General features: G+C 41.2%; 2 protein-coding genes and 1 pseudogene across 2 annotated transcripts; 2 read left to right on the top strand and 1 right to left on the bottom strand.

Annotated features, from left to right (window-relative positions):
- The first annotated feature begins 6,926 nt into the window (after nt 1–6,926).
- On the top strand, nt 6,927–11,271 carry atpaf1 (ATP synthase mitochondrial F1 complex assembly factor 1). The gene is made up of 9 exons (XM_034081139.2): nt 6,927–7,148; nt 7,940–8,048; nt 8,276–8,338; nt 8,565–8,627; nt 8,729–8,779; nt 9,102–9,149; nt 9,309–9,404; nt 9,772–9,879; nt 10,788–11,271. The coding sequence occupies exons 1-9, from the start codon at nt 6,934–6,936 to the stop codon at nt 10,980–10,982; spliced, it is 948 nt and encodes a 315-aa protein (XP_033937030.1). The 5' UTR covers nt 6,927–6,933; the 3' UTR covers nt 10,983–11,271.
- A 1,382-nt stretch (nt 11,272–12,653) lies between these two features.
- On the bottom strand, nt 12,654–21,042 carry LOC117445011 (rhophilin-1-like). The gene is given in 17 exon segments (XM_071203030.1): nt 12,654–14,388; nt 14,496–14,648; nt 15,250–15,297; nt 15,299–15,397; nt 15,490–15,553; nt 15,657–15,849; nt 16,492–16,617; nt 16,854–16,947; nt 16,949–17,011; nt 17,093–17,277; nt 17,503–17,669; nt 18,942–19,015; nt 19,017–19,067; nt 19,223–19,300; nt 19,485–19,560; nt 20,375–20,503; nt 21,014–21,042. Coding segments are annotated over 17 exon segments (1,839 nt in total). The 3' UTR covers nt 12,654–14,178.
- Nucleotides 21,043–21,407: 365 nt separating this feature from the next.
- On the top strand, nt 21,408–24,866 carry LOC117445010 (ATP synthase mitochondrial F1 complex assembly factor 1-like; annotated as a pseudogene).
- Nucleotides 24,867–25,760: the final 894 nt, after the last annotated feature.

The following is a 25,760-nucleotide window of genomic DNA, read 5'->3' as shown; positions in this document are numbered from 1 at the left end:
ACTGTGCTTCACCCTAAAACTCCTTATCGGGAAATGTGTATCCTACTGGTTATAAATGTTGTGGAAGTGTGTGCTGTTTTTGAAAGTGGTGCACATTTCTCCCAGTGGTGCACTTTTCTCCCAGAGGTCCTGCCTCCTTTCCAGCCATCAGTTGTGACATTTGTGGTTGGTATTGGGCTGGACACAAACCTGTGATCGTTGAAGCTAACATCCCTGTCCAGATAAACATCACCTAGTGATCACATTTCCTGGTTGCAGACCTAGCTTCAGAGAAGGCCCTGCTAGGCCATCTAACTGATCCATTCCAAAGCAAACCCAGAGTATGGTTCTTATCGCATGGGGCAGTTTGGCAAAGAGGACTATTTTTCCAGTCACAAAGCAAGCCACTATCACGAGAAGTGAGAGTAACCCAACCGGTTTTAGTGCAGCCAGGGCCGGAGTACATAATACCAAGCCTCACTAGTTTAAAAGAACAAATGAAAGGGGAAGTAATGCTTAGCCCCACCCAGGGTTTTGTTGAAAAACTGAAACTGCTGGGTGCCCAATACCTCGTGGAAACTCAATGTTCTAAGACTGTGCCCCTACGCATCTTCAATCCCGTTAACGTTCCCATAACTATCAAAAAGGGGGCCGTTGCAGGTTTTCTTTAACCTGCCTAGGCTGTACAGCCTGAAGACACTACAGTCCAGCCAGGGCAGACTATAATTGAACCTCCCATGGTCCCTAGTAAGAGAAACAAGTAAGTGCCAACAAGCAGATACAAAATAGCCTGGAGGCAGGACTGGCTCTCCGCAGTCACAGCAGCTGGACGTTGCCTATGGTGATGGTCTGCAAAAAGGATATATATAGGATACGTAACCACTACCCCACATCCAAGACACAATAATAATATATTGGGAGGGATGAAACCCTCTTTAATGGTCACACATGCAGAGCACACAGCACACACAGTGACATTTGTTCTCTGCATTTTACCCATCCTAGTACCAGGAGTCTAGTACTAAGAGCAGTGTGAGTGGGGGGGCACCACAGCAGGGCAGGAGGTGAACTGGGACCTCTCCATGTAGCAGTCGACACTCCATACTTTAAGTCTGTTCGGGGACTTGAACCGGCAACCCTACAGCTCAGTCCAAGCCCCTACTGGCTGAGCCACTGCCGGACCAAATGTTGGGACAAGATCCTCTCCACTGCTAAATGGTTCAGCATGCTGGAAGAAGTCCGGCCTTGCATCATACTTCATGTGGTTTGTTAAATACTTTACTTCTGTGGCTGATCGCCTCCATACCCTGACAAAAAAAATGCCCATTTTCACTGAAGTGAGGAATGTCAGGCAGTGTTCAGCAAATACAAATGTTTGCTGACCACAGCCCCAGTCTTGGGTTATCCACTTTACCAATGCAACATGACACTTGACACCATCGTGAGTGATGTGGGAAACGGCTCCAGTCCCCTCTTAAGTTCAGCAAGGCAGGGAGTGCATGCTGGCATCTGGGAGTCGTAAACTGACCAAAACTGTAATGAATAACTGCACTACACAATGGTGAACTGCTGGCCATGGTGGAGTTTACATCACACTTTTGGCAGTATCTCGAGGGCCAGCCCTGCTGACCACAGCAGCCTTCGCTGGCTAGCAGATGAAAGAACCTGAAGGACAGCCTGCCAGGTGGGTGGAGAGACTTTGAGTTTGTCAATCATACCGGCCGGTTACACGGCAACGGAGAAAACCTCTCGAGGAGACCCTTTCGCCAGACTTGTTCATGTAAGATGCCATGCCATGCTTTATTCATCATGCTGTGCAGTTCCAATTGGACTCTGACATGCAGGTGACGCTGAGACCAACACACTCTCACTCCCTAAGCGTCCAATAGCGACGTTTGGTCAGTGTCCGTGGCGTCCAATTGTGACGCTCCTTATTCAGCGTCATAAAGGGACGCAAATAGCTTTCAACTGATTGCAATGTATTCCCCTCTGCGTCGGGATTTGACGCTCATGGAAGCACGGCATTCGTTTATGCCGGCTGCCCTTAAAGGCAATGTGAGTGTCCATTCCCATTGGATAACGGAGAATTGTACACCCGGAAGTAAGTATTCCTCTTACTGTCGATTGATTTTACAGTGATATCTGCACTACTCATCGACTAAAAAACACCAGATTATCCTTGTTAATTACACAACATTGATTGGTTTAAATTGTGTGCAATGCTTTTGTATTTTTCCCCTTCGATTCGGAGAAACATATTTTTTCTGAGTAAAGGATGGCAGAAGACACTACACTACCCAGAATCCCCAGCTATCGTTTGGACTACACCATGTGCTCTGTTTGACAAACCCCGTTTTTTTCACCATTCATTCCGATGGCTGGCGTCTATGTCACATGATCTTCAAATTTCTCCCTGCAGAAAAAGAAAACATGGCCGAAATTCGTTTTATTCTCGGTAGAAAATGCCTATTTTAAAGTTAGTTTGGCCATTAAAATGCGTTTTGATGTCATTTGATGCGAGAAATATGAGTTGTTATTTCAGATTATGTGTGCAGTGGATGTACATGATCTTTAGTTTGCTAGTTTTTACGAAGATTACTTCAGGAAATCGCGACGTTTTCATTGTTACCAAGGTGGTTGCTAGGGACGCTGCTATCGATATTATTTCTGTTATGTTGTGTAACTGTTTAATGGTGTTATCTTTATTGCTACCCCCTACCCCGTCAATGTCCACAGCCTAAACATATTAGTTTAACAAAATCCGCATCTAAAGATAGCCTACGTTATTTTCCCCCTGTGCAATTCCAGTCTCACATCTCACAGCACTCCCCTCCATAGCCTCAGTCTATGAAAAGCGGTGCCTGCGAAGGGCACGAAACATCATCAGAGACTCTTCCCACCCCAACCATACACTGTTTGTCCCCCTACGTGGCACCCGCTCTGGGACACGCTACCGCAGCCTCCCGGGTAGAACCAACAGGACTACGCACAGCTTCTTCCCTTCAGCAGTCAGACTGCTGACAATGAACCCCACGCTGTCCCATACTGCCTAGTTGTTGTCGTGTGCTGTGCTGAAGCGCAATTCTGTATTCACTGTATTTATTTATTATTATCTGTGTATTTATTCCTATTTATACATTTCCCATCTATTTACCTTTATTTTTGTATCATTCTTTTTTGGTATATACTTCTGATAAATGTGTATGTAACTGACTGTTTTGCGATCTGGTTAGACCATCCTTAAATTTCGTTACACTGTGCTTGCATTTTTGTAATGACAATAAAGTAATCTAATCTAATCTAATCGTCATTAACAAATACCGGAAACAGACCGAAAACATTTAAATAATAATAATACTTTATTCCGAGTGTGCTTGCTTTTCTCTTTGAAAGTCATCACATAACGGCATTGTAATACACGGTTCGGCTGCATTACATATTACATATCTGCCGTAGTTCTGTATTTATAGAGCCCTGATGAGAAGACAAACATGAGGAACTGAAAACGTGACGTGGATCATAAATATATCAGCCATTAAACAACATCTTACATTTCTTTTCACACAATACGTCTCCTTGCAGTATCAACACTAATTCGGCTCACTTTTATATTTGATCCAATTGGTAGATAGGCTGTATTTACAACATAAAGGTGCACAGCTGATATAAAGGGACACCTGGTGGATAAAGCATGTTTTTGAATTTAATTATTTTTATTATTAGATATTAATACGATCCCTATAAAGTATATTCATTACTCGTTATTCTCTACTAATAGTTAATTAAAGACTGTATGTAATGACTATTTTGCACATCCCTTTCAAGATTTCATGATTTTCTAAGGTTTATTGACATATCATATAGGCCTACACAACTGTGGTGTAGTTCTGCACTGAATGAAAAACTTGGGTTGCAGGTTCCTCAATAGTGCATTACAAGACATCTATCAATATTTGTGCATACGTCCAGCAATGTTAACTATGTTGAAGCACTTATTTTAACTGATATTATACATAATGTATTATACTCTTATAAGATGTATGTAGATATTTCATCTCCGGCCTTGTCAGGTATTGAACAATCAATAAATAAAGAACACAGAATTGTTGAATATAAAACACAGAATTTGTGTGATTATACTAAATGATTTTCAAATAAACACAAATGCATATTTAACTGTTACACATGCTGATGTAACGCAAATGTTCCAACTTGGGATCAATAAAGTATATCTTATCTTAAGCTGATCGATGGCTCCTGCCATATTTGCAAAATGTGCCTCTGAACCTTGACAAGTGCATGTTTCAGGCTTATCAATTAATGTAATGTAATGTTATCACAGGGGTCACACACATAAGACCAGCTGTTAAATAAAGCTCTTCTGACCTTAGCTGGCATGTGGGTATATATATTAATACTGCCCATAATGGGCACAAGCAATTTTCACCCATTTATTAATTATATGTTTTAAATGTGAGTGTTTCCTGTCCCCTAAACCTCCAGGGATGTACACAGTTAATACTGGCAACTTCTTATTATGGGAAATACGAAAACGTCTTTTAAAACTACAACTCCCAGTAGAGACGTGCCATAGAGAACATGTTGCGAAACAGAATAGCCAGCATGTGTAGTTCTGAGGACGGGGTGGGGGAGGGGGGACGCGATGGACCCGTTCAAATCCAGTTTTGGACAGTCTGCCGTGGTTCCATCCCATTTCAAGTGCTGTTCGAGAATCGGCTTAACCCTCGGAGCACACTCTCCAATCACAGAGCTTGAGGACTATCACGGGGTTTGTCAAACAGAGCACATGGTGTAGTCCAAACGATAGCTGGGGATTCTGGGTAGTGTAGTGTCTTCTGCCATCCTTTACTCCTGGGAATGGACGCTCACATTACCTTTAAGGGCAGCCGACATAAACGAATGCCATGCTTCCATGAGCGTCAAATCCCGACGCAGATGGGAATACATTGCAATCAGTTGAAATCTATTTGCGTCCCTTTATGACGCTGAAGGAGCCTAGGAGCGTCACAATTGGACGCCACGGACACTGACCAAACGTCGCTATTGGACGCTTAGGGAGTGAGAGTGTGTTGCTGAGACCAGTGGAGGTAGAGAGATCCTCAGCTTCCACACAGCAGCGAGGCCAATGGGGGTAGGTGAAGCTTCACCTGCTGAAATAGACAATGTAAATTATGCAAAGATCTACCTGACTATGACCAACAACACTACTGACCTATTCTGCGGCTAGAGTCCATAGGATAGGAACTGCGGAAAGCTACGGAGACTGATCCATATATTGACCCTATCAGGACATGGATAGAGGCCAGCAGCGCGCAGTGCACTCACCATGGGTAACAGTCTCCCCATGCAGTCCAGCAAATAAGACACATTTGAGCCAGTGGATACGTTCTTTTTTGGCAAACTGTAGTTCTACTGCTTAGACAGCACACAGTTTAATTCACAAGTTGTGCTGCCTCACGTCTACCACCCAGATTCTTTCACAGTGACGTCACGAGCTACCCACAATGCAACGCGCGCCATATATATATATATATATATAAATACGCCATTTTCCTGGAGGTGCTAATATCCTGGAGGTGCTAATATAAACAGCTAGCTAAAGTAGCCAGGCAGAGCACACTAGATTTTTTTTCTGAATTAACGACCGAAGAAATCGCTGCATGTCTTCGGATTACATCTCTGGACTTGAGGGGTGTGCTCTAGGTCGTTACCAGCGTAAACTAGAGCTGTGTGGGTTGTCGGATTGCCCTTACAGACTGCCTGCAGATGTATGGAAAAACGAACCTTGAAAGTGGCCTTCGTCGATTTTGGCTGCATCTACGTCTAATTTCTGGAGACACCAGGTGAATACCCCACTTGTCACAATAATATTATCATGCCATTGCATATATGTGGTATTTTAGAGTTGACTAGATATTGATTAAGGCAATAGACTATGATATTCTGCTTGCACCTCGCGTGAAATGGCGGATACCGGAAGTACGGTGTCGCACTCGGCCCAATACCCGTATGTGTGTGTGAAAGAATATCATGAAACAAATACCTGGGCAAATAGGTTGACATTTTGGACAGGAGTGCAGTGGCTCGGCTACACACCCAAAGCTTCTGGAACAGAATGTTGCTCTCTAACTGCAGCACCTGTACTAGCTCGCATCCAAAGCCAGGCACCTCAAGACACCAAAAGCCTCCATAGGCACTGTCAGAGTAGCCATCATGGAGCGCATCACCCTGGATACCAAGAGGCCACTGAATGAGACAGCACAAACTGGATATGGGACAACCCCAGCCTTTGAAATGGATCCTGCAGACCCTACCCTGGTCTATCTCAACTGTTCGCCAGAGTCGGCAGCGACTCCTCGTGTTTTTTAACTTGAGGAGAGCAGGTTGAATACCATATACTGTGATTAAAGCTGTTTTTCTTTCTTTGGTAGCCTATATGCAATTAAAGGTAATATTTTGAGTAATAGAGAATTTTAGTTTTCAGACTTGCTTTTTCCGGGTTTCTTTATGCTCCATTGTGATATATGAACAAATGCTATAATACACCATATAGACAAAAGTATTGGGACACCCCTCTGAATCATTGAATTCAGTTTCATTCAGTCCCATTGCCACAGGTGTATAAAATCAAGCACCTAGCCATGCAGTCTGCCTTTGTGAAATAATAGGTTGTTCTAAAGAGCTCACTGATTTCTAACATGGTAGGCTACTGTAATATACAATACAGTGTGTCGAATATATTTAACACATACATTAGGCATCCTATCTTATCCAAGCAGTGCTCTTAATTTGATTGTACAATGTTTTTTTCCCAAAAAATAAATAAATCATTAAAACGTGGCGTGACAGGACAGTATGCTATCAACACAACGTAAACATAAATCGCTGAGCGGAACCAATGTTTGAAAGCAGCTCCCCGCCGGAATACTTTAGATGTTGCAAGAGAGAGATGTAAAGATGGCGGCGGCCTTGGTACAAATGACATGTTTGTACCGGGGGATTCTAGCGGTCAGGGTCCCCGGCATCAGGCCGCTGATCCCCGGGCTGGTCCCGCTGCAGTACCGGGTCTTCTCGGTCCGGAAGGAGCCGCAGCTGGAGGAGAACCCGTTCTTCGACAAGTACCAGGACAAGATCCAGAAGCTTCGCAGGTCAGCGGCTAGCGGCAGCAGAGCACCATGTCACCGCAAGTTGTTGGAAACTCTACGAGTTTAAATGCAATATAAACCAATTTTAAAGACTTAATAGAAAGTATGATTGACTAATTATGTATTCGGGGCAGTGTGTTTGTGTTTGACCAGAAGTCTATGGTGATGTTGAGAGGACAAATGGGCTGGTTAGCAATCTAGGGTAAAATATAAGGAATTGAAATAAACAAACCTTTCTTGGAACGTCAATTGTATGCCGAACATCTTACTAGGCTGTTTATATGAATAGGAGTATTGGAGGATGGATGTGTAACTTGTAGTAAATGTAATACAAATAAAAAATGTATTAGGTTTTTGAAGGTGATGTATTTATTATCAAACAAAAATCAAGTGATCACATTCGATTTTTCTACCTTTGTGGTTTGTCCCTTTTGACTAGAATTACAGTACCATGGTTTTAAAAAATAAATGTCAATGGATTTAAACAGCCAATAACTTCCATTTTAAAAACAAAGTCAGTCACCACTGCATTAATATGTAACAATAACATTTGGGCATTTCACATTTTTACTAAAAATGAAAACATCAACAGCAAACACAACTTGTAATTAATAAATCAAAACAGGCCAAACTATTAATCCTTATTGAGCTGGAACCTCTGAGTTAGATGAGGTATGTAATGGGACTGTGGAGTCGGTTGACAAAGCTGTACATTATTTCTGCGTTTCATAAAGTAAATGTATTCCTTTTGAAACTTTTTATTTTTACTGATTTAATGTCGGTCTTGTTTTCAGCACCAAACCTCAGGAGTACAAAGCCAGAGTGGAGACACGTCATGATGCCAAGAAGGAAGTGCTGGGACACTCAAAGCAGACAGAGTTCATCAAGCTCATGGAGCAGGAGGTATAAACCGCATGAAAATATACTGGAAGTTTTGAAATAGCATTACAATTGAATTCAGAAATATAAACACATTATTTTTCTCTGCATAATCTGGTTAATTTGTAATGGCGTGCGTTGAAATGTCTTCATAAATTGGACAAAACGTAACTCCTGTGCACCCTCTTACATAAGGGAGAGGAATTATAGAATGTGTGTGTTTGGTTTAATTTATGTTCTGTCTGTTGCAGTTGGAGAAAAGGGACAAGATTTCTGCTGGCGAGGGAGAGTCAGGAGGTTTCACAAAGTACAAGGTGGGGAACATGCTGGAATTAAAATATATTTTCTTTGAAAATAGTTGTACTTCCTACTGTTGTTACTTACAACATACCATCAAAGTTAATATGAAGATCTGGTAAAATATTCAGTGACAATAATTAGTTAATGCTGTGGGTATAAAGGAATAATGTAAGATTATTTTTTGTCTTTGAATTAACAGTAACAATTCATATATGATGATTTGAACTCGTTGTTCTGCAGACGCTGGACTCCATCCTAGACCTGGAGAAGATCCGGGACATGACGGGGGGGGAGGTCTCAGAGGTGAGTCGGCCTCGCTCCAGTTTACCACAGAACGTCCCTCTGTTTCCTGTGACGCTTTGAACTGCGTGTTCTTTGTTTGATCTTTTGTGTTCTTCTCTCAGCTCTGGATGAATTATTACGCCACCAAGGACACAATCAGCGCTGTGATCCCGGTGAGTAGAACACAGAGGACATGCTGATGCTTCAGAGTCTCCCGACGTTTCATTCGTTTACATCTTTTATAATTATTTGTTTCAATGCTTGAAAGGAAGGTTTCTTCTAACAATAACTTAGTTGATTTGAGTTTAACTTGTGTTCCCCTTATTGATTTTTCCCTTGGATTTATTCGTTTTTTATGATTTAAGATACATTTGACCAATTTATTTTATTTATTTTATCAATTAGATATTTTCTTTCGTTCTTTAAATGTTTTTCTTTTAACATTACACACAATTTGATATAATGACCTAATATTCTGTCTTTTTGTACTTGCAGACGCAGTTGTACGATTTGATTTCAAGCAGATCAAATGCTTCCCCTATGGTAAGATCACTGCTGCTTCCACTGAACATGCTGATGGAAAGATGCTGATTCAGAAACAGCATGACATTCTTCTGCTATACTTGACACTTATGAGGCAGTGCTTCACATTCCTCCTCTTTTATTTCTCTCTCCCCTCTCTCCCTGTGGTCTCCCTCTCAGTTCCTGTACGCTCTGCCTCAGAGGGAGGGATACGAGTTCTTCTTGGGTCAGTGGTCCGGACACGAGCTCCACTTCACCTCCCTCATCAACGTCCAGGTAATCCTCTTCGCATGCTGCTGCAGACATTGAGTCCATTTGGGTTTGTAAGTAGGCATGTCTGTTTATACATTTCAAATGGGAAAAACAGTAGAAATCAGAAACTGATACAAAAAGTTCTTGAAAGTATTTATATTTTATTTAAGTACAAATATTTTTACAAGGTCTAGTTGAGTTCTATAAAGTACTTTAGTTGCATATATTACAATGGAAAATTAGGTCCAATGCTCTATCGATTACGACAAGTTTGGGAAAAGTCCATATTACACCAGAGCTACTTTATGGTTTGCCATTCCAAATAAAGTTGGATTTCTCTTCTTCGTCTCACTCTGAAGACTGTAAGCTTACATTTTCTTTGTGTGTGCAGACGATGGGTGAGCATGCTCCCAGTCAGCTGATCCTCTACCACTACCCCAACCTGAAGGAGGAGAAGGGCGTGGTCCTCATGACCGCCGAGATCGACCCCAAGTTCATAGTAAGTCCTCCACCTGCTGAGGTTTACCTGTATGCACTCACTGCTGCAGGCTACACCCTTATCAATGCAGCTTACTGGTGCTTTTACAGGGTCTTCATGACTGTTTACAGATAATGCACATTATACTGTGTATGGTCACATGGTCATGCCCACATACTGTCCTGGCTCTTTTAGTAGTATATTTATGCTTATGATTTTAGAATAACTTGTTTAACTAGAAGGGCAGTTTAACAGCGCCGACATCTGCCAAAGCTGTTTTCATAAGTGAAACATAATATATGCATCTGCCCTTTTTTTATTTGGATCTGCTCCAAAATGAAAAAGGTTCTTCCTACACCCTTCCACTAAGTTTCCTGACAATCATGCCTTTTTATTTTATAATCAGACAAACAAACCACTCCAAACTTCAGCTGTAATGTCCAGGTGTCCACTCTATATACTGTAAAATACTTTTAAATGGTCTTTATTATTTACCTACTTTTATATTGTTCTATATATTTTATAGGTCTGAAAGGGTTTCAACTTATATTATTTATTTAACAGTTTATTTAATAGCAACATTTCCTTTTAAGTTGGTCCTTTTTAATATTTGTATCGTTGAACCTTTATTCGAATTCTGAAGTTTTTATTACTATCTTTTTATTTTTGTTGTGCATATGTTTACTTTATTTGATAGGGTTTTATATTGTTTTACCTCAATGTGTCTCTTAACCTGTTAAACTGTTATATGTTGTTGCTAAGCTGCATGTATCTGAATAGGTCTTAACACTGATCTAAGGGGAATTTGTTGTTGTTTACTTGTGATGTATGAAAAGTGCTATATAAATCAAGCGTTATTATAGAGACACTATATTTATTAAATAATATATTGGCTACATGTTAAACTGTCTGTTCCTTCCCCTCCACAGACCGTCCACCAGGCTCAGTGCTTGGCCAATCAGGTGCAGCTGTTCTACGGCACGCATAGGCAGGAGACGTTCCGATTGGTGGAGGACTTTAACCACCACCCTGCAGACTTCAAACACATGTTGTTGATCGCAGAGCTGGAGCAGAGCGGCCTGGGGTCAGCGGGGGCAACCATGGGGAGACAAGAGATGGACTGAAGACCCTCTCTTGCAGTCGGACCTCCGGGAACCGTTGGTGTTCCTTTTGAATCGGAGAGATATGTGCTTTTTCTTAAAACAACTAAAAGAAGCTTCACATGAACTCTGTTGGAGATTTGATCATTTCATCTGCCCGACATCTCTTCATTGTGCATCCATGTGTAAGTAACCACAGGGGAATAATGTGGTATTGGACAGTTCCATGATAAATAAATGCCTATAAAAGACTTTATAGCCCAGTAGTGATCCCTGGAAACCCACTTGACATTTAATAAATCACCTTCAAAAACCCAAATCTCCAATGTGATGATTTTAGAGATTACTATCGATATGTGCAAATGTCAACAAATATTTGATTTAACATACTGTAAAGCTGACGGTCACTATAGATGTTTTTGCAGGATGAATTATGTGAACGCGTTGTCTCTGGTGTCAGTGGGGCACGGGTGATAGAGATTTGTCAACCGTCACTGAATCTTCCAGATTAAGATAACCATCCTTGTAGTGGATCATTTCAGGAATTGAATCGCTGTGATCAGGGAATACAACTCGTACAACCTGCCATGTCTCTGTGTGGCAGATCTAAACCCGAGTGTGTAATCGATGCAATTACTGTTGGTTGTAAAAGTTGTTTCTCTTCAATCCTCCACATAAGAGTAGAGTGTGATTCAGCCAGCTGTAGTGCCTCATGTTAGTCCCAGGCCTGGATGTGCTATAGTGAGGATGTTCGGGCTGCAGCAAATCTCCTGCATCTCCACAAGAAAGGAAAACCAACAACACCGCCCATAAGCTCCGCTCAGAGGTAAGAATGTATTCCGATACGCCTAATAACTACCAAGAAAGTGCATTACATTGGAATTAACACTGAACACAATGTTTGTTTTAATTGTTGTTCTGGGTAAGCTGACCTGTAGGGCCTGAGCGTTTGTCCGCTTCCATTGATGTTTCAATGCCCTCTAGTGGACAGACATTGAATCAATGTGATAACTGCCCCATGTAATGTTGACTGAATGAAGGCGGTACAAAAGTGTTCTATACTGTATATGTTCAAAATGTAAATGTCAGCTCACTTCCACTGTAAGGAATCCAACACTAAAAAGTACTTTTGTAAAAAAAAAAAGGATTTAATTGTATGTGCTTTAATACACAATGGGCTTCAAGCAGCAACAACCTATGTTTTTAAAACAATCCTAAAATGCTAATCTGCTCTTCCCTAGGTGAGCCATTAATCCGACTTGGTTATATTATGTTTATTATTAGCATAGGTAATGCTGCCTAAAGAAAGGACAGGTGTTATGCTACGTATAAATACCCTGGCTCATGCCCTAGAGCTGGACTGAGGCCAGTAACGTGGAGAGGCTCCAGCAGTAGTGAATAAACAGGTACTGTTATATAACACTAAGGAAAGGTCGGGTGATTTTCCACAACATGAGTACTAGTATTGCTGTGAAATCAAAAACTTTTTAGGGTTCTATCTGAGCTATTCAAGAGTGAAACACATGCAATATCAATCCCATTTTTGGTCTTAATTGAGATGAATTTGGCCCATATGTAATAATCCAACCATTATAATGTATCTAAAATATGTAGATTTAAGTCATGATATCCTTTGTTAATTTTGTATCACCACAAGAGGGTGGAGTGAGCTCATTAACTCGGATGCAGCCAATAGTTGTTCATCATTCACTTTTATTGTTTTCCACATGAAAGAAATACTGTGCAAATCCCCAAATGCAGTTATTAAGGGATGGCCAGATATTCAGTTATAAACGCAAATCAAAATATCTTCACAAAATCTGGACAAACATTTACTCGCACAGAAAGCTGAAGAGAAAACATCGTACCAGCTTTTCTCTTTACTTTGTCATCTTTTTTTTTTTCTTGAAATCAGAAATGAATTTCATCGTGATGAAATAAAAAAGATCCTATTTGCTTCCTTTCATTCTCATGAAAACAGAACACATAACAAATCCCAGAAGAATTGTGAAAACAACGCGTGTGTTTGCTCCCTGTGGCTTTCTGTTCTCATCACTACGGACCATCATGGCACACACATTATACAAAAACACATAGGCCATTAGAAAAAAACCAGCCTTGTTTTCAAGACGGACCGGACAGTTATGTGCTACAATTCTCACGTTTCTAATCATCTCAATGAAGTACAAACAATAACATTATTTTCCACTAGAATCCTCCTCGTGTATTGTTCCTCATATTGGCGCACTGTAACAGATTACAGTGGCATAAAACATTAAGGGCACAACAGATTTAATACAAAACTCACACTGTGGACTCCTCATGCTTTCCTGCAGCCTCAAAATCATTTCATTTCCAATCCACACAAGCTCTTTGTGAGCGTTCAATAGTCAGGTCTACATTATTAACAACAGATTCAATCTTCAGTGCATTTACAAATCCTAAAATTACAAAACACTAGATCTGAAGCGCTTTCAATCATCTAAAAACGACCAACTAAACAAAAAACATTCCTCCAAGAACACCCACGACTCTTTCATACTTTTAAAGTAAAGTACCATGCGATATAACAGTGGGTGAACAGAGTGCTTCAGTGGTTACACAGGGCGTTGCTACAGCGTTCTGTAACTTCAGGGTAATACAAGACTCAAGAAAATAATACTTTCTTCTCCCTCTCAATTTTGATTCAGTTACATTATTGTAAAGGTAAGTCAAGAAGCTTTCAGTCTAAATGTTCTTGATTTTCACAAGATTTTGCATCCAAGATGTGCCAATACAGCGAATGTTATTAAATGAAGTTAATATTCAAAAATATTCTTTGTTTTTACGTGGCTTCCTGTCTCGAAGGAAAATAAACGGATGATGAATGTGCTTCAAAAATCACATGTGCATCACAGATTCTGCCAATCAAATCTCTGCACTTTCCTTGACAGAGCCGATCAGAAGCATCATGGCAGTCTTTAAACAGAGTCCTGTCTCCAAATGATCAGCCTGCATCTAGAATGTTCCTTGTGTTTCCTGCTGCCTTAAACTCCAAGGCGGTACACAGCACTGCACACATGAGTATAGTATTCCCCCCGTGGGCAGGATTGTTCAAACACTCTCCTGGACTGTGTTAGAAAAAAAAGAAGCCATGGACAATTTCACCGGACTAACCGTGTGCTTTTTTTTTTCATCCCTCGTGCTGTGACTCCCTGAGTGCTTCCTCTGCAGTCGTGTCTCAGTACATGGCTTCGGGGTCTCGTATGCTTCCGAACGACAAACTGAAAGTGCTTCCTAGTCTCTTAGTGGTCCCGCCTCCTTCCCGCTTCTTCTTCCTGTTCCAGTTCAACAAGGAGGCGGAGCTCTGGCCCTTGGCTCCGCCCAGCACTCGCTGCCGAGCGTTTTCCTTGTCGCTGCCGTGGGACAGCGCGATGGCCCTCCTCTCCAACTGCAAACAGGGAGTTTTTTTAGGGTGATGACATAACGTGAACACGGTCTCAAAAGAAGATATTTGGTACAGCTCCACCAAAACACACACACACGTCACGTTCTTACCTGTGTGTCGTGTGAGTGTAGCGTGACCACACTGAGTTCCACTCCTCGCTCGCTGCAGCTCTTCAGCATGTGGACCACCTCCCCATGTTTGGCCCATTTACAGTCCTCTCCGTCCACGGCTACGATGTAGTCTCCTTCCCTTAGTCCCGCCTCCTGTGCCACACAAACGTTAGGAGAAGAATGAAAGTCCTTAACATTTGTAGAACAGCCAATAGGAACGCCCTCTCTCTTAAATGACCTGTTGGGGAACATTTCCTTAAGCCTTTCAACAGTACAATATGCTCTAAGGTCAATTTGAGCTGTTTGCCCAAATGATGCCAAAAAACCAAACTGCCCTCCACCCCATGTATTACTGGAATTGTAATGAGGCTGGTTTTATAGTCTTCATCTTTTTTAGATTTTGAAAGAAAACGAAAATAGCTAGGAGCAGATTTAATTGAATTCAGTTCAACAGATTTCCAGCTGGATTTCATGTCTGCAGAACAGAGATTGAGTTCCTGCTGGCACAGGATATTGTTTACTGCATTTAGCAGAGAACGCAGCAAGGCTCAGACATTTCTCCAGCAAAAGAAAAAGAAGAGAATTGAGCATAAACTGGGCTGCGTATCATGGATTAAGAAAGAAAGAAAGAAAGAAAATGGTTGAAAGGAGGCATTTTCTTTAGTTTCCTGTAGTATCTTTGGTAACTGTTTCTATCTTCTCGTAGTTTAAAGGATATGGAATACATGAGCTGTGGTGAGTGAAGTTGTCTTACCGCTGCACAGCCTCCAGGCACCACTCCAGCCACCAGCACGGGGGAGTCCTCCTCTGAGCGTGAGACCCAGCCCCCCCTCCCCCTTCTGCAGGCAGATCACACGCACCGGACCCCAGCGAGCCCCGCGCACAAAAACACGACAGGGCCCCTGCAGAACGGGAGAGAGTTAACAGGAAAGCAGGTGATGCAGATTTTTAAAAGCTCTTAAAATCCATATTTTTCCTAATGATTATGTCTTACGAGTCTTTGGAAGATATCAGTAACTTGGACCGTAGAGAAGTTGGTCGGGAAGTGATTTCTGGTTCTGATTGGTTTGAGCTGTCAAAAGAAGAAGCCTCCAATCACTTCCTGGTAATGAAATCACACTGTGGTTTTATAATACTGTGATTTCATCTCAGATACTACACTGTATCTCTGGAGCCTCTGCGGTTTCATCGAAGTCGTCCTCTCTGTCCAGCTCCGAGTACTTGTCCAGCGAGCGTTTGTGTGTGAGGGACAGCACGTCCTGCAGGATGTCCATCTTTCTCAGGATCTTGCACAGACTGTGGACACGCATGGCCTCCTCGTGTCGGATCACCGCCCGCCGCAGGTGAGCTTTACCTGCATGCATAGAACCACGCATTATGTTAAAGGGGACATATCGTGATCAACATGTTCAGTGTTCGGGACTTTAATGTGTGTTTCTTAAATGCCTACCAACCGTAAAATGTGAAATAAGACCACCCAATTATAATATATAATATAACATTGCTCTCCCTTTCCATGTAAAATGCAATTTCCTTAGAATATACAACCCATCCCATCTGAGTATCTCATAAGCCAAACAGAGCAGACTGGGGTTTTCAACTTATGAGCTTAAAACACCAGTGCTAAGTGTTTTGGACGGAGGCCGAATATAGGTATAGAGAGACCGACAGCATGAGAAGAATAATGTCTTTTGAGTGTTAGAGCAACATATTTGAGTCATAGTAGAAAACCCAAAACACAAATATGAACCTTAAAACCGGCATCATCTGTCCCCTTTAAAATGTGTGAATACTACCTAGATTGGAAATCTAGTCAAAAGGGTCTGATTGGCTGTCAGTTTAAACAAACAACATTGCCAAAGCACCAAAATAAAATGAGCCCAAATATTTGGACTTTACACACGTAATATGAGCAGTAATATTTCCCTGCCTGTCCCAATCACATTTGGCATGTCCGTATGTCTGGTGTAAATATAAACCTATTCCATGAACTCACCAAGCTTTCTTCTTTTTTCAGGGTCTCGTAGAACCTGGCTGAGTGGTGGCCCCGCAGGAACGTTGACGTAGAACTGGAGGAAAGCCTTCTCAGCTTCCTCATCACCCTCTTCCTCCTCAGCGGACACTGAAGAACAAGTCATTTCAAGGTAACGTGAGTAGATACAGTAAGAACGTTTTTGGTAAGGATAACTTGAGGGCTGAATCCTAAAACATACTTTGTCTCATTCACATTGCAGAGGTTGACACATTGACTATTTATTAAAAGCTTTCCTGTAGTGTTGTAACCCTATGATCCCAAAGATCTTCTCTCCCACACACTCACAGTAGAGGCAAACATATCTGTGCTTTGGTATGACTTACATGTGTGATCACAGAGTGCCACAGCAGCGTAGTAGTGTGAGACGGCACGGAAGTGTTCAGATTTGACCTGAACCATGGACGCCCAAGAGAACGGCCACGTAGTCCTTCATCAGGGGCTGCGCCATGGTCTGCAGCACCAACAGGTAGACGTCTGACACCTGCAGGACACGTGCACACAGTGTGAGGATCACAGGATGGTGACAGTTACAACACAACCAGAGTCGTGTGTACTCACCCGCGGCTGCCTCTTGAGCCAGGTGGAGTTGTGAAGTGAAGTGTGTGTCCTCAGTGGTGAGTGTGACACGCTCAAACACACACTCCTGCACCTGGGCAACCATCAGACGGACCAGCATGCACAGCGACGGACAGCTCATGTCCAGACTGGGAGCGTTGGAGAAATTCTCTTTAAGGTAATTAAAAGCTCCTGAGAAAAAGGACACAGATGCAGAATATATTTATCAGGCAAAAATACCAAAGACTTCCTAAGTACACTGACTGCACTATGACTTTATTCATGACCATGACACGTATGGCATACTAAACTATAACCTTTTTTAGCACACTATACGTTCACATGGCACACAGTGGGGATTACTCCTATTTCTGAAAAAAATTATGTGGAAAACAATTAGTGCTCCAACGTCCCCACCTGCAGCTCTCTGAAAGGCGTCTACAGCTCGGTCGATGCCGACTGTGGCCGAGCGGTCCTGCCGGGCCCCGATCTGTGTGAACAGGGCCCCGAGGTTGAACAGCACACTTCCTTTTTCAAACGCCAGCGTACGCTGACATGACGGGACGCCTGTCAGGGAGTCGTACCTAAGAGATGGAGAAGAAGGGGAAAAAATTAACATACTATACATTACCAAACATGAGATTTTTATTGCATTATATGCTCTAAGTTTATTCAATTAAGTTTGATTTTTTTCTACAAAATGCTTTATTATTATTAATAATATTCTAGGCCGTTTGGCTTAAAAAACAAGTTTAACTATAGGGTATTAAATAATCATTCTACTAGCACTACCAATTTAGCGATAGCTAGCCAGATAGCCAACGCTAGCTAGCTTGTAAGGGGGGTTGTCACTACCCGATCCGTCCCCCTGCCCGATCGGTACTGCGCATGTGCGAGATGGTCCGCCATATTGGACAACTCCGGACGGCAACCAAGATGGACACTTGACACAGTGGCTTTTAGCAAAGCTCAAAAAGAAAAAAACCGAGAGAGATGAGTTATTGTTAATACAACGTGACTTCACTATTATTTAACAACTCTTTTTATTGGGTCTTTTATTTTGGGTTAAGTACATTGTCAGAATAAGTGAGAAATGAATTTAACTTCTGTTAGACAGCCATATGCCATACATGTTTGTACACATTCACAGTAAATATGTATTCAGTATGATAGCTGTCTAACAGAAGTTAAATCCATTTCTCACTTATTCTGACAATGTACTTAACCCCAAATAAAATAACCCAATAAAAAGAGTTGTTAAATAATAGTGAAGTCATGTTGTAATAACAATAACTCATCTCTCTCGAGTTTCCTTTTTGAGCTTTGCTAAAAGCCACTGTGTCAAGTGTCCATCTTGAGTTGTCGTCCGGACTTCCGGACCATCTCGCACATGCGCAGTACCGATCGGGCAGGGGGACGGATCGGGTAGTGACAGGGGTATCTAACATATGCTAGCTAACTACTTAGATAGGTATGTTATCTAGCTTGAAAAACAACAGCTAGCGTTTCGCTACTGTTTGCTAGACAGCTTGTTAGATAGATAGCCATCAGCCAACCAGCTTGTTCTATAGCTTATCTTATGGCAAACAATACAATGACTGACAAAAAGAGTTATGATATTTTTATGACTATTTATGAAAATGTAAGACATTTTATGGCATATAATACTTAGAGCTTTACTATGATTTTTTATGGCCAACATTTGTCTTTTATTCAGCTAATTAGCCACATATTAAGTTGTCTGCTTACACACAGATGACTACGATTCCGAATTGTTTTAAATGTGTTTTTGTCTCTCTTTTTTAAGGATTTCAATGACCTCCAGGATTTCACATGAGGAAGTGCTCATGTCCTACCAGTGGAAGTGTGCGCCCAGGGTCCTGTGCAGAGGGAAGAAGCGCTGGTCCAGGTAGTACAGCTGGTTGTAGTACCTCCATCAGCAGCTCCAGACCGGCCTGGTTACGACTGGGTGTTCGCATGGCCTGGCACAAACAACATCAGATATACACATAGCTCAAAATGTCATACTATTAAAGAGACTGCACGTTTGCAATAAGTACATTCCATTCCTTTCAAATGCAATGGTACAACATCATTTAATGAAAAACACACTTTATATTTCTCTTCATTTATTAACCTGTCTGAGATCCATTAGCTCTTTGATCTCCTTGGCGTAGAGGGAGCTGTCCTCTCCGTAGTGCTCACAGATGAAGTCCTGTTAGGGGAGACACACGGTCATTTGAGGACAAATGAGTTCAACAGCTGAGGGAACTCTAATATTAAAATGATTGCAGTGGACTTGACTGAGCTTTTGGTGCCTCAAATATTTAACATGAAAAAAAGCCCATTAGTTTTGATACTTGAGATTAAACCAAAAGGATGTATAATGTCATGTTCACCTGGATACAAACTGTGAAATCCACCTCTTTGGTTTCTTTCAAACCGAGTGGGATCATGGGAACGTTGACAGCCTCACTGTGAACAGACATAATAGCATCATTTGTGTGTGTAATCTTTCCCAAGTTACACTACTAGTAAACACAAACACGTGAACACCATCATGTAAACATGGAGCAGGATAGCACAGTCAAGTCAACAATGCCACCTGCTAGTCTTCAAGCCCCACCGGCTAAAGCCAAGTATTAACCCTTGCTGCCCTGAGCCCCCCCCCCTCAGCCTCCCATTCACAAAGAACTGAAACACGTACGCACTCCATGGGGCCTTTAATGACGCTCTAATCAGGGGATTTATCCTTTCCATGAACCCCAGCTGCAGGGGGAAAAACACACACACACGGTGGTGGACGTACCAACCATTTTTAATTCACAATGAAATTAGATTTATTCAAAATGTTACTTCTTTTAACGCAGTGCATTAAAATTCATAGACTACAAAATCCCCCTTTTGAAAAACAAACTACAAATGTCCTAACAGGCCCTTGGCTTCCTGTCATCCTTGCAGAGATGAGTATTCCTGACAGAACCTAAAAACCTAAACCTTAACCCGCAAACTGTCCTCTGAGAAATATAGAACCAGACATGGTTCGTCTCCCAAATATAATCCCCCAGCCTACAACAGCCTTGGTCCTCCTCACAAACACATAAAGCAGTGACACACAGCGCACCCTGTGAATACGAACATGTACTGTAATGGATGCTTGTTTTCTCCAAATATATTTCTCATTAGACTAATGAGACTGACCTGGAATTCATTGGGCAACTCATAAGAAAAGGGTCATGGTTTATAATAGGCCATTGTTTGTTGTGTGCATGTGTGTGCATGTGTGTACCTGTCTGTCTGGTAGACCTCCATGTTGCTGTTGAGCTCCTCCAGCTCCTCTTTCAGCAGCTGCAGGTTGGAGTTGACGAAGCTGAGCTCCAGAGCCACCGTCTCCTTCACCTTGTTGTTGGTTGTTGCTCTGCAGGAATGAACAAAAATATCAGATCTTCATTAAAACCAGCATATTACAGACTGTGACAAATGTGCATTTCTGAAAGAAAAACTGTTATTTACTAGAATTGACTTGACAACAAACCAACGACTTTATAAGGCAAATATGAGACATTGAAACTGAGCATGAGACAACATTACAGACACCTCCGGAACTACGTTTATTCCAGAATACAAATGTCTTTAAATCATCATGACTGAGCTCTATGAGAACCTGAAGATTGGCTTTTCTTTCTAATTTAAAATGTTAATATTTCCAGTCATTTGAGGTTAAAACCTATGAACTTGTAATGGGCATCTTTGTCTGTTTTTGGAAAGCCTAATTGATCACAGACACATGGATTAACATAATCATGAGTTTGAACGCTAAAGCTTAACATATTTGATCTGATATATATTGTTCTAGAATTTGATATGACTTCAGTTTGATCCTTTCTGAAGTATACCGTTCCTCCCCTCTTCTTAATGTGTTCCACACCTGTTGCTCACATTACTGATCCCTCTCATTTGAGAATGGAGAACAGTTCACTCCACTTCACAAAATATACCTCAGTTTTAGTTCTTTGTAAAACAGGGCTACAAGGCAGTTGACATTGTTACTGTGTGTCTTGCTTTATCACACAGCTTAGTGCACAAATAACACGTTGGAAATCTGCATTCATGAACGTAAACATTGCAGTGATCTTTGGCAAAATGCCTGTCTTTAATTTACGCAACTATCCTCTCGCCCCCACCCTTAATATGTAACAATAACATTTGGGCATTTCACATTTTTACTAAAAATGAAACATCAACAGCAAACACAACTTGTAATTAATAAATCAAAACAGGCCAAACTATTAATCCTTATTGAGCTGGAACCTCTGAGTTAGATGAGGTATGTAATGGGACTGTGGAGTCGGTTGACAAAGCTGTACATTATTTCTGCGTTTCATAAAGTAAATGTATTCCTTTTGAAACTTTTTATTTTTACTGATTTAATGTCGGTCTTGTTTTCAGCACCAAACCTCAGGAGTACAAAGCCAGAGTGGAGACACGTCATGATGCCAAGAAGGAAGTGCTGGGACACTCAAAGCAGACAGAGTTCATCAAGCTCATGGAGCAGGAGGTATAAACCGCATGAAAATATACTGGAAGTTTTGAAATAGCATTACAATTGAATTCAGAAATATAAACACATTATTTTTCTCTGCATAATCTGGTTAATTTGTAATGGCGTGCGTTGAAATGTCTTCATAAATTGGACAAAACGTAACTCCTGTGCACCCTCTTACATAAGGGAGAGGAATTATAGAATGTGTGTGTTTGGTTTAATTTATGTTCTGTCTGTTGCAGTTGGAGAAAAGGGACAAGATTTCTGCTGGCGAGGGAGAGTCAGGAGGTTTCACAAAGTACAAGGTGGGGAACATGCTGGAATTAAAATATATTTTCTTTGAAAATAGTTGTACTTCCTACTGTTGTTACTTACAACATACCATCAAAGTTAATATGAAGATCTGGTAAAATATTCAGTGACAATAATTAGTTAATGCTGTGGGTATAAAGGAATAATGTAAGATTATTTTTTGTCTTTGAATTAACAGTAACAATTCATATATGATGATTTGAACTCGTTGTTCTGCAGACGCTGGACTCCATCCTAGACCTGGAGAAGATCGGGACATGACGGGGGGGGAGGTTCTCAGAGGTGAGTCGGCCTCGCTCCAGTTTACCACAGAACGTCCCTCTGTTTCCTGTGACGCTTTGAACTGCGTGTTCTTTGTTTGATCTTTTGTGTTCTTCTCTCAGCTCTGGATGAATTATTACGCCACCAAGGACCACAATCAGCGCTGTGATCCCGGTGAGTAGAACACAGAGGACATGCTGATGCTTCAGAGTCTCCCGACGTTTCATTCGTTTACATCTTTTATAATTATTTGTTTCAATGCTTGAAAGGAAGGTTTCTTCTAACAATAACTTAGTTGATTTGAGTTTAACTTGTGTTCCCCTTATTGATTTTTCCCTTGGATTTATTCGTTTTTTATGATTTAAGATACATTTGACCAATTTATTTTATTTATTTTATCAATTAGATATTTTCTTTGTTCTTTAAATGTTTTTCTTTTAACATTACACACAATTTGATATAATGACCTAATATTCTGTCTTTTTGTACTTGCAGACGCAGTTGTACGATTTGATTTCAAGCAGATCAAATGCTTCCCCTATGGTAAGATCACTGCTGCTTCCACTGAACATGCTGATGGAAAGATGCTGATTCAGAAACAGCATGACATTCTTCTGCTATACTTGACACTTATGAGGCAGTGCTTCACATTCCTCCCTCTTTTATTTCTCTCTCCCCTCTCTCCCTGTGGTCTCCCTCTCAGTTCCTGTACGCTCTGCCTCAGAGGGAGGGATACGAGTTCTTCTTGGGTCAGTGGTCCGGACACGAGCTCCACTTCACCTCCCTCATCAACGTCCAGGTAATCCTCTTCGCATGCTGCTGCAGACATTGAGTCCATTTGGGTTTGTAAGTAGGCATGTCTGTTTTATACATTTCAAATGGGAAAAACAGTAGAAATCAGAAACTGATACAAAAAGTTCTTGAAAGTATTTATATTTTATTTAAGTACAAATATTTTTACAAGGTCTAGTTGAGTTCTATAAAGTACTTTAGTTGCATATATTACAATGGAAAATTAGGTCCAATGCTCTATCGATTACGACAAGTTTGGGAAAAGTCCATATTACACCAGAGCTACTTTATGGTTTGCCATTCCAAATAAAGTTGGATTTCTCTTCTTCGTCTCACTCTGAAGACTGTAAGCTTACATTTTCTTTGTGTGTGCAGACGATGGGTGAGCATGCTCCCAGTCAGCTGATCCTCTACCACTACCCCAACCTGAAGGAGGAGAAGGGCGTGGTCCTCATGACCGCCGAGATCGACCCCAAGTTCATAGTAAGTCCTCCACCTGCTGAGGTTTACCTGTATGCACTCACTGCTGCAGGCTACACCCTTATCAATGCAGCTTACTGGTGCTTTTACAGGGTCTTCATGACTGTTTACAGATAATGCACATTATTACTGTGTATGGTCACATGGTCATGCCCACATACTGTCCTGGCTCTTTTAGTAGTATATTTATGCTTATGATTTTAGAATAACTTGTTTAACTAGAAGGGCAGTTTTAACAGCGCCGACATCTGCCAAAGCTGTTTTCATAAGTGAAACATAATATATGCATCTGCCCTTTTTTATTTGGATCTGCTCCAAAATGAAAAGGTTCTTCCTACACCCTTCCACTAAGTTTCCTGACAATCATGCCTTTTTATTTTATAATCAGACAAACAAACCACTCCAAACTTCAGCTGTAATGTCCAGGTGTCCACTCTATATACTGTAAAATACTTTTAATGGTCTTTATTATTTACCTACTTTTATATTGTTCTATATATTTTATAGGTCTGAAAGGGTTTCAACTTATATTATTTATTTAACAGTTTATTTAATAGCAACATTTCCTTTTTAAGTTGGTCCTTTTTAATATTTGTATCGTTGAACCTTTATTCGAATTCTGAAGTTTTTATTACTATCTTTTTATTTTTGTTGTGCATATGTTTACTTATTTGATAGGGTTTTATATTGTTTTACCTCAATGTGTCTCTTAACCTGTTAAACTGTTATATGTTGTTGCTAAGCTGCATGTATCTGAATAGGTTCTTAACACTGATCTAAGGGGAATTTGTTGTGTTTACTTGTGATGTATGAAAAGTGCTATATAAATCAAGCGTTATTATAGAGACACTATATTTATTAAATAATATATTGGCTACATGTTAAACTGTCTGTTCCTTCCCCTCCACAGACCGTCCACCAGGCTCAGTGCTTGGCCAATCAGGTGCAGCTGTTCTACGGCACGCATAGGCAGGAGACGTTCCGATTGGTGGAGGACTTTAACCACCACCCTGCAGACTTCAAACACATGTTGTTGATCGCAGAGCTGGAGCAGAGCGGCCTGGGGTCAGCGGGGGCAACCATGGGGAGACAAGAGATGGACTGAAGACCCTCTCTTGCAGTCGGACCTCCGGGAACCGTTGGTGTTCCTTTTGAATCGGAGAGATATGTGCTTTTCTTAAAACAACTAAAAGAAGCTTCACATGAACTCTGTTGGAGATTTGATCATTTCATCTGCCCGACATCTCTTCATTGTGCATCCATGTGTAAGTAACCACAGGGGAATAATGTGGTATTGGACAGTTCCATGATAAATAAATGCCTATAAAAGACTTTATAGCCCAGTAGTGATCCCTGGAAACCCACTTGACATTTAATAAATCACCTTCAAAAACCCAAATCTCCAATGTGGATGATTTAGAGATTACTATCGATATGTGCAAATGTCAACAAATATTGATTTAACATACTGTAAAGCTGACGGTCACTATAGATGTTTTTGCAGGATGAATTATGTGAACGCGTTGTCTCTGGTGTCAGTGGGGCACGGGTGATAGAGATTTGTCAACCGTCACTGAATCTTCCAGATTAAGATAACCATCCTTGTAGTGGATCATTTCAGGAATTGAATCGCTTGTGATCAGGGAATACAACTCGTACAACCTGCCATGTCTCTGTGTGGCAGATCTAAACCCGAGTGTGTAATCGATGCAATTACTGTTGGTTGTAAAAGTTGTTTCTCTTCAATCCTCCACATAAGAGTAGAGTGTGATTCAGACCAGCTGTAGTGCCTCATGTTAGTCCCAGGCCTGGATGTGCTATAGTGAGGATGTTTCGGGCTGCAGCAAATCTCCTGCATCTCCACAAGAAGGAAACCAACAACACCGCCCATAAGCCTCCGCTCAGAGGTAAGAATGTATTCCGATACGCCTAATAACTACCAAGAAAGTGCATTACATTGGAATTAACACTGAACACAATGTTTGTTTTAATTGTTGTTCTGGGTAAGTCTGACCTGTAGGGCCTGAGCGTTTGTCCGCTTCCATTGATGTTTCAATGCCCTCTAGTGGACAGACATTGAATCAATGTGATAACTGCCCCATGTAATGTTTGACTGAATGAAGGCGGTACAAAAGTGTTTCTATACTGTATATGTTCAAAATGTAAATGTCAGCTCACTTCCACTGTAAGGAATCCAACACTAAAAAGTACTTTTGTAAAAAAAAAAAAGGATTTAATTGTATGTGCTTTAATACACAATGGGCTTCAAGCAGCAACAACCTATGTT

This window comes from Pseudochaenichthys georgianus, chromosome 4 (genome assembly GCF_902827115.2).
Source record: "Pseudochaenichthys georgianus chromosome 4, fPseGeo1.2, whole genome shotgun sequence".
Taxonomy (NCBI): domain Eukaryota; kingdom Metazoa; phylum Chordata; class Actinopteri; order Perciformes; family Channichthyidae; genus Pseudochaenichthys; species Pseudochaenichthys georgianus.
This window is presented reverse-complemented; position numbering and strand designations above follow the sequence as displayed.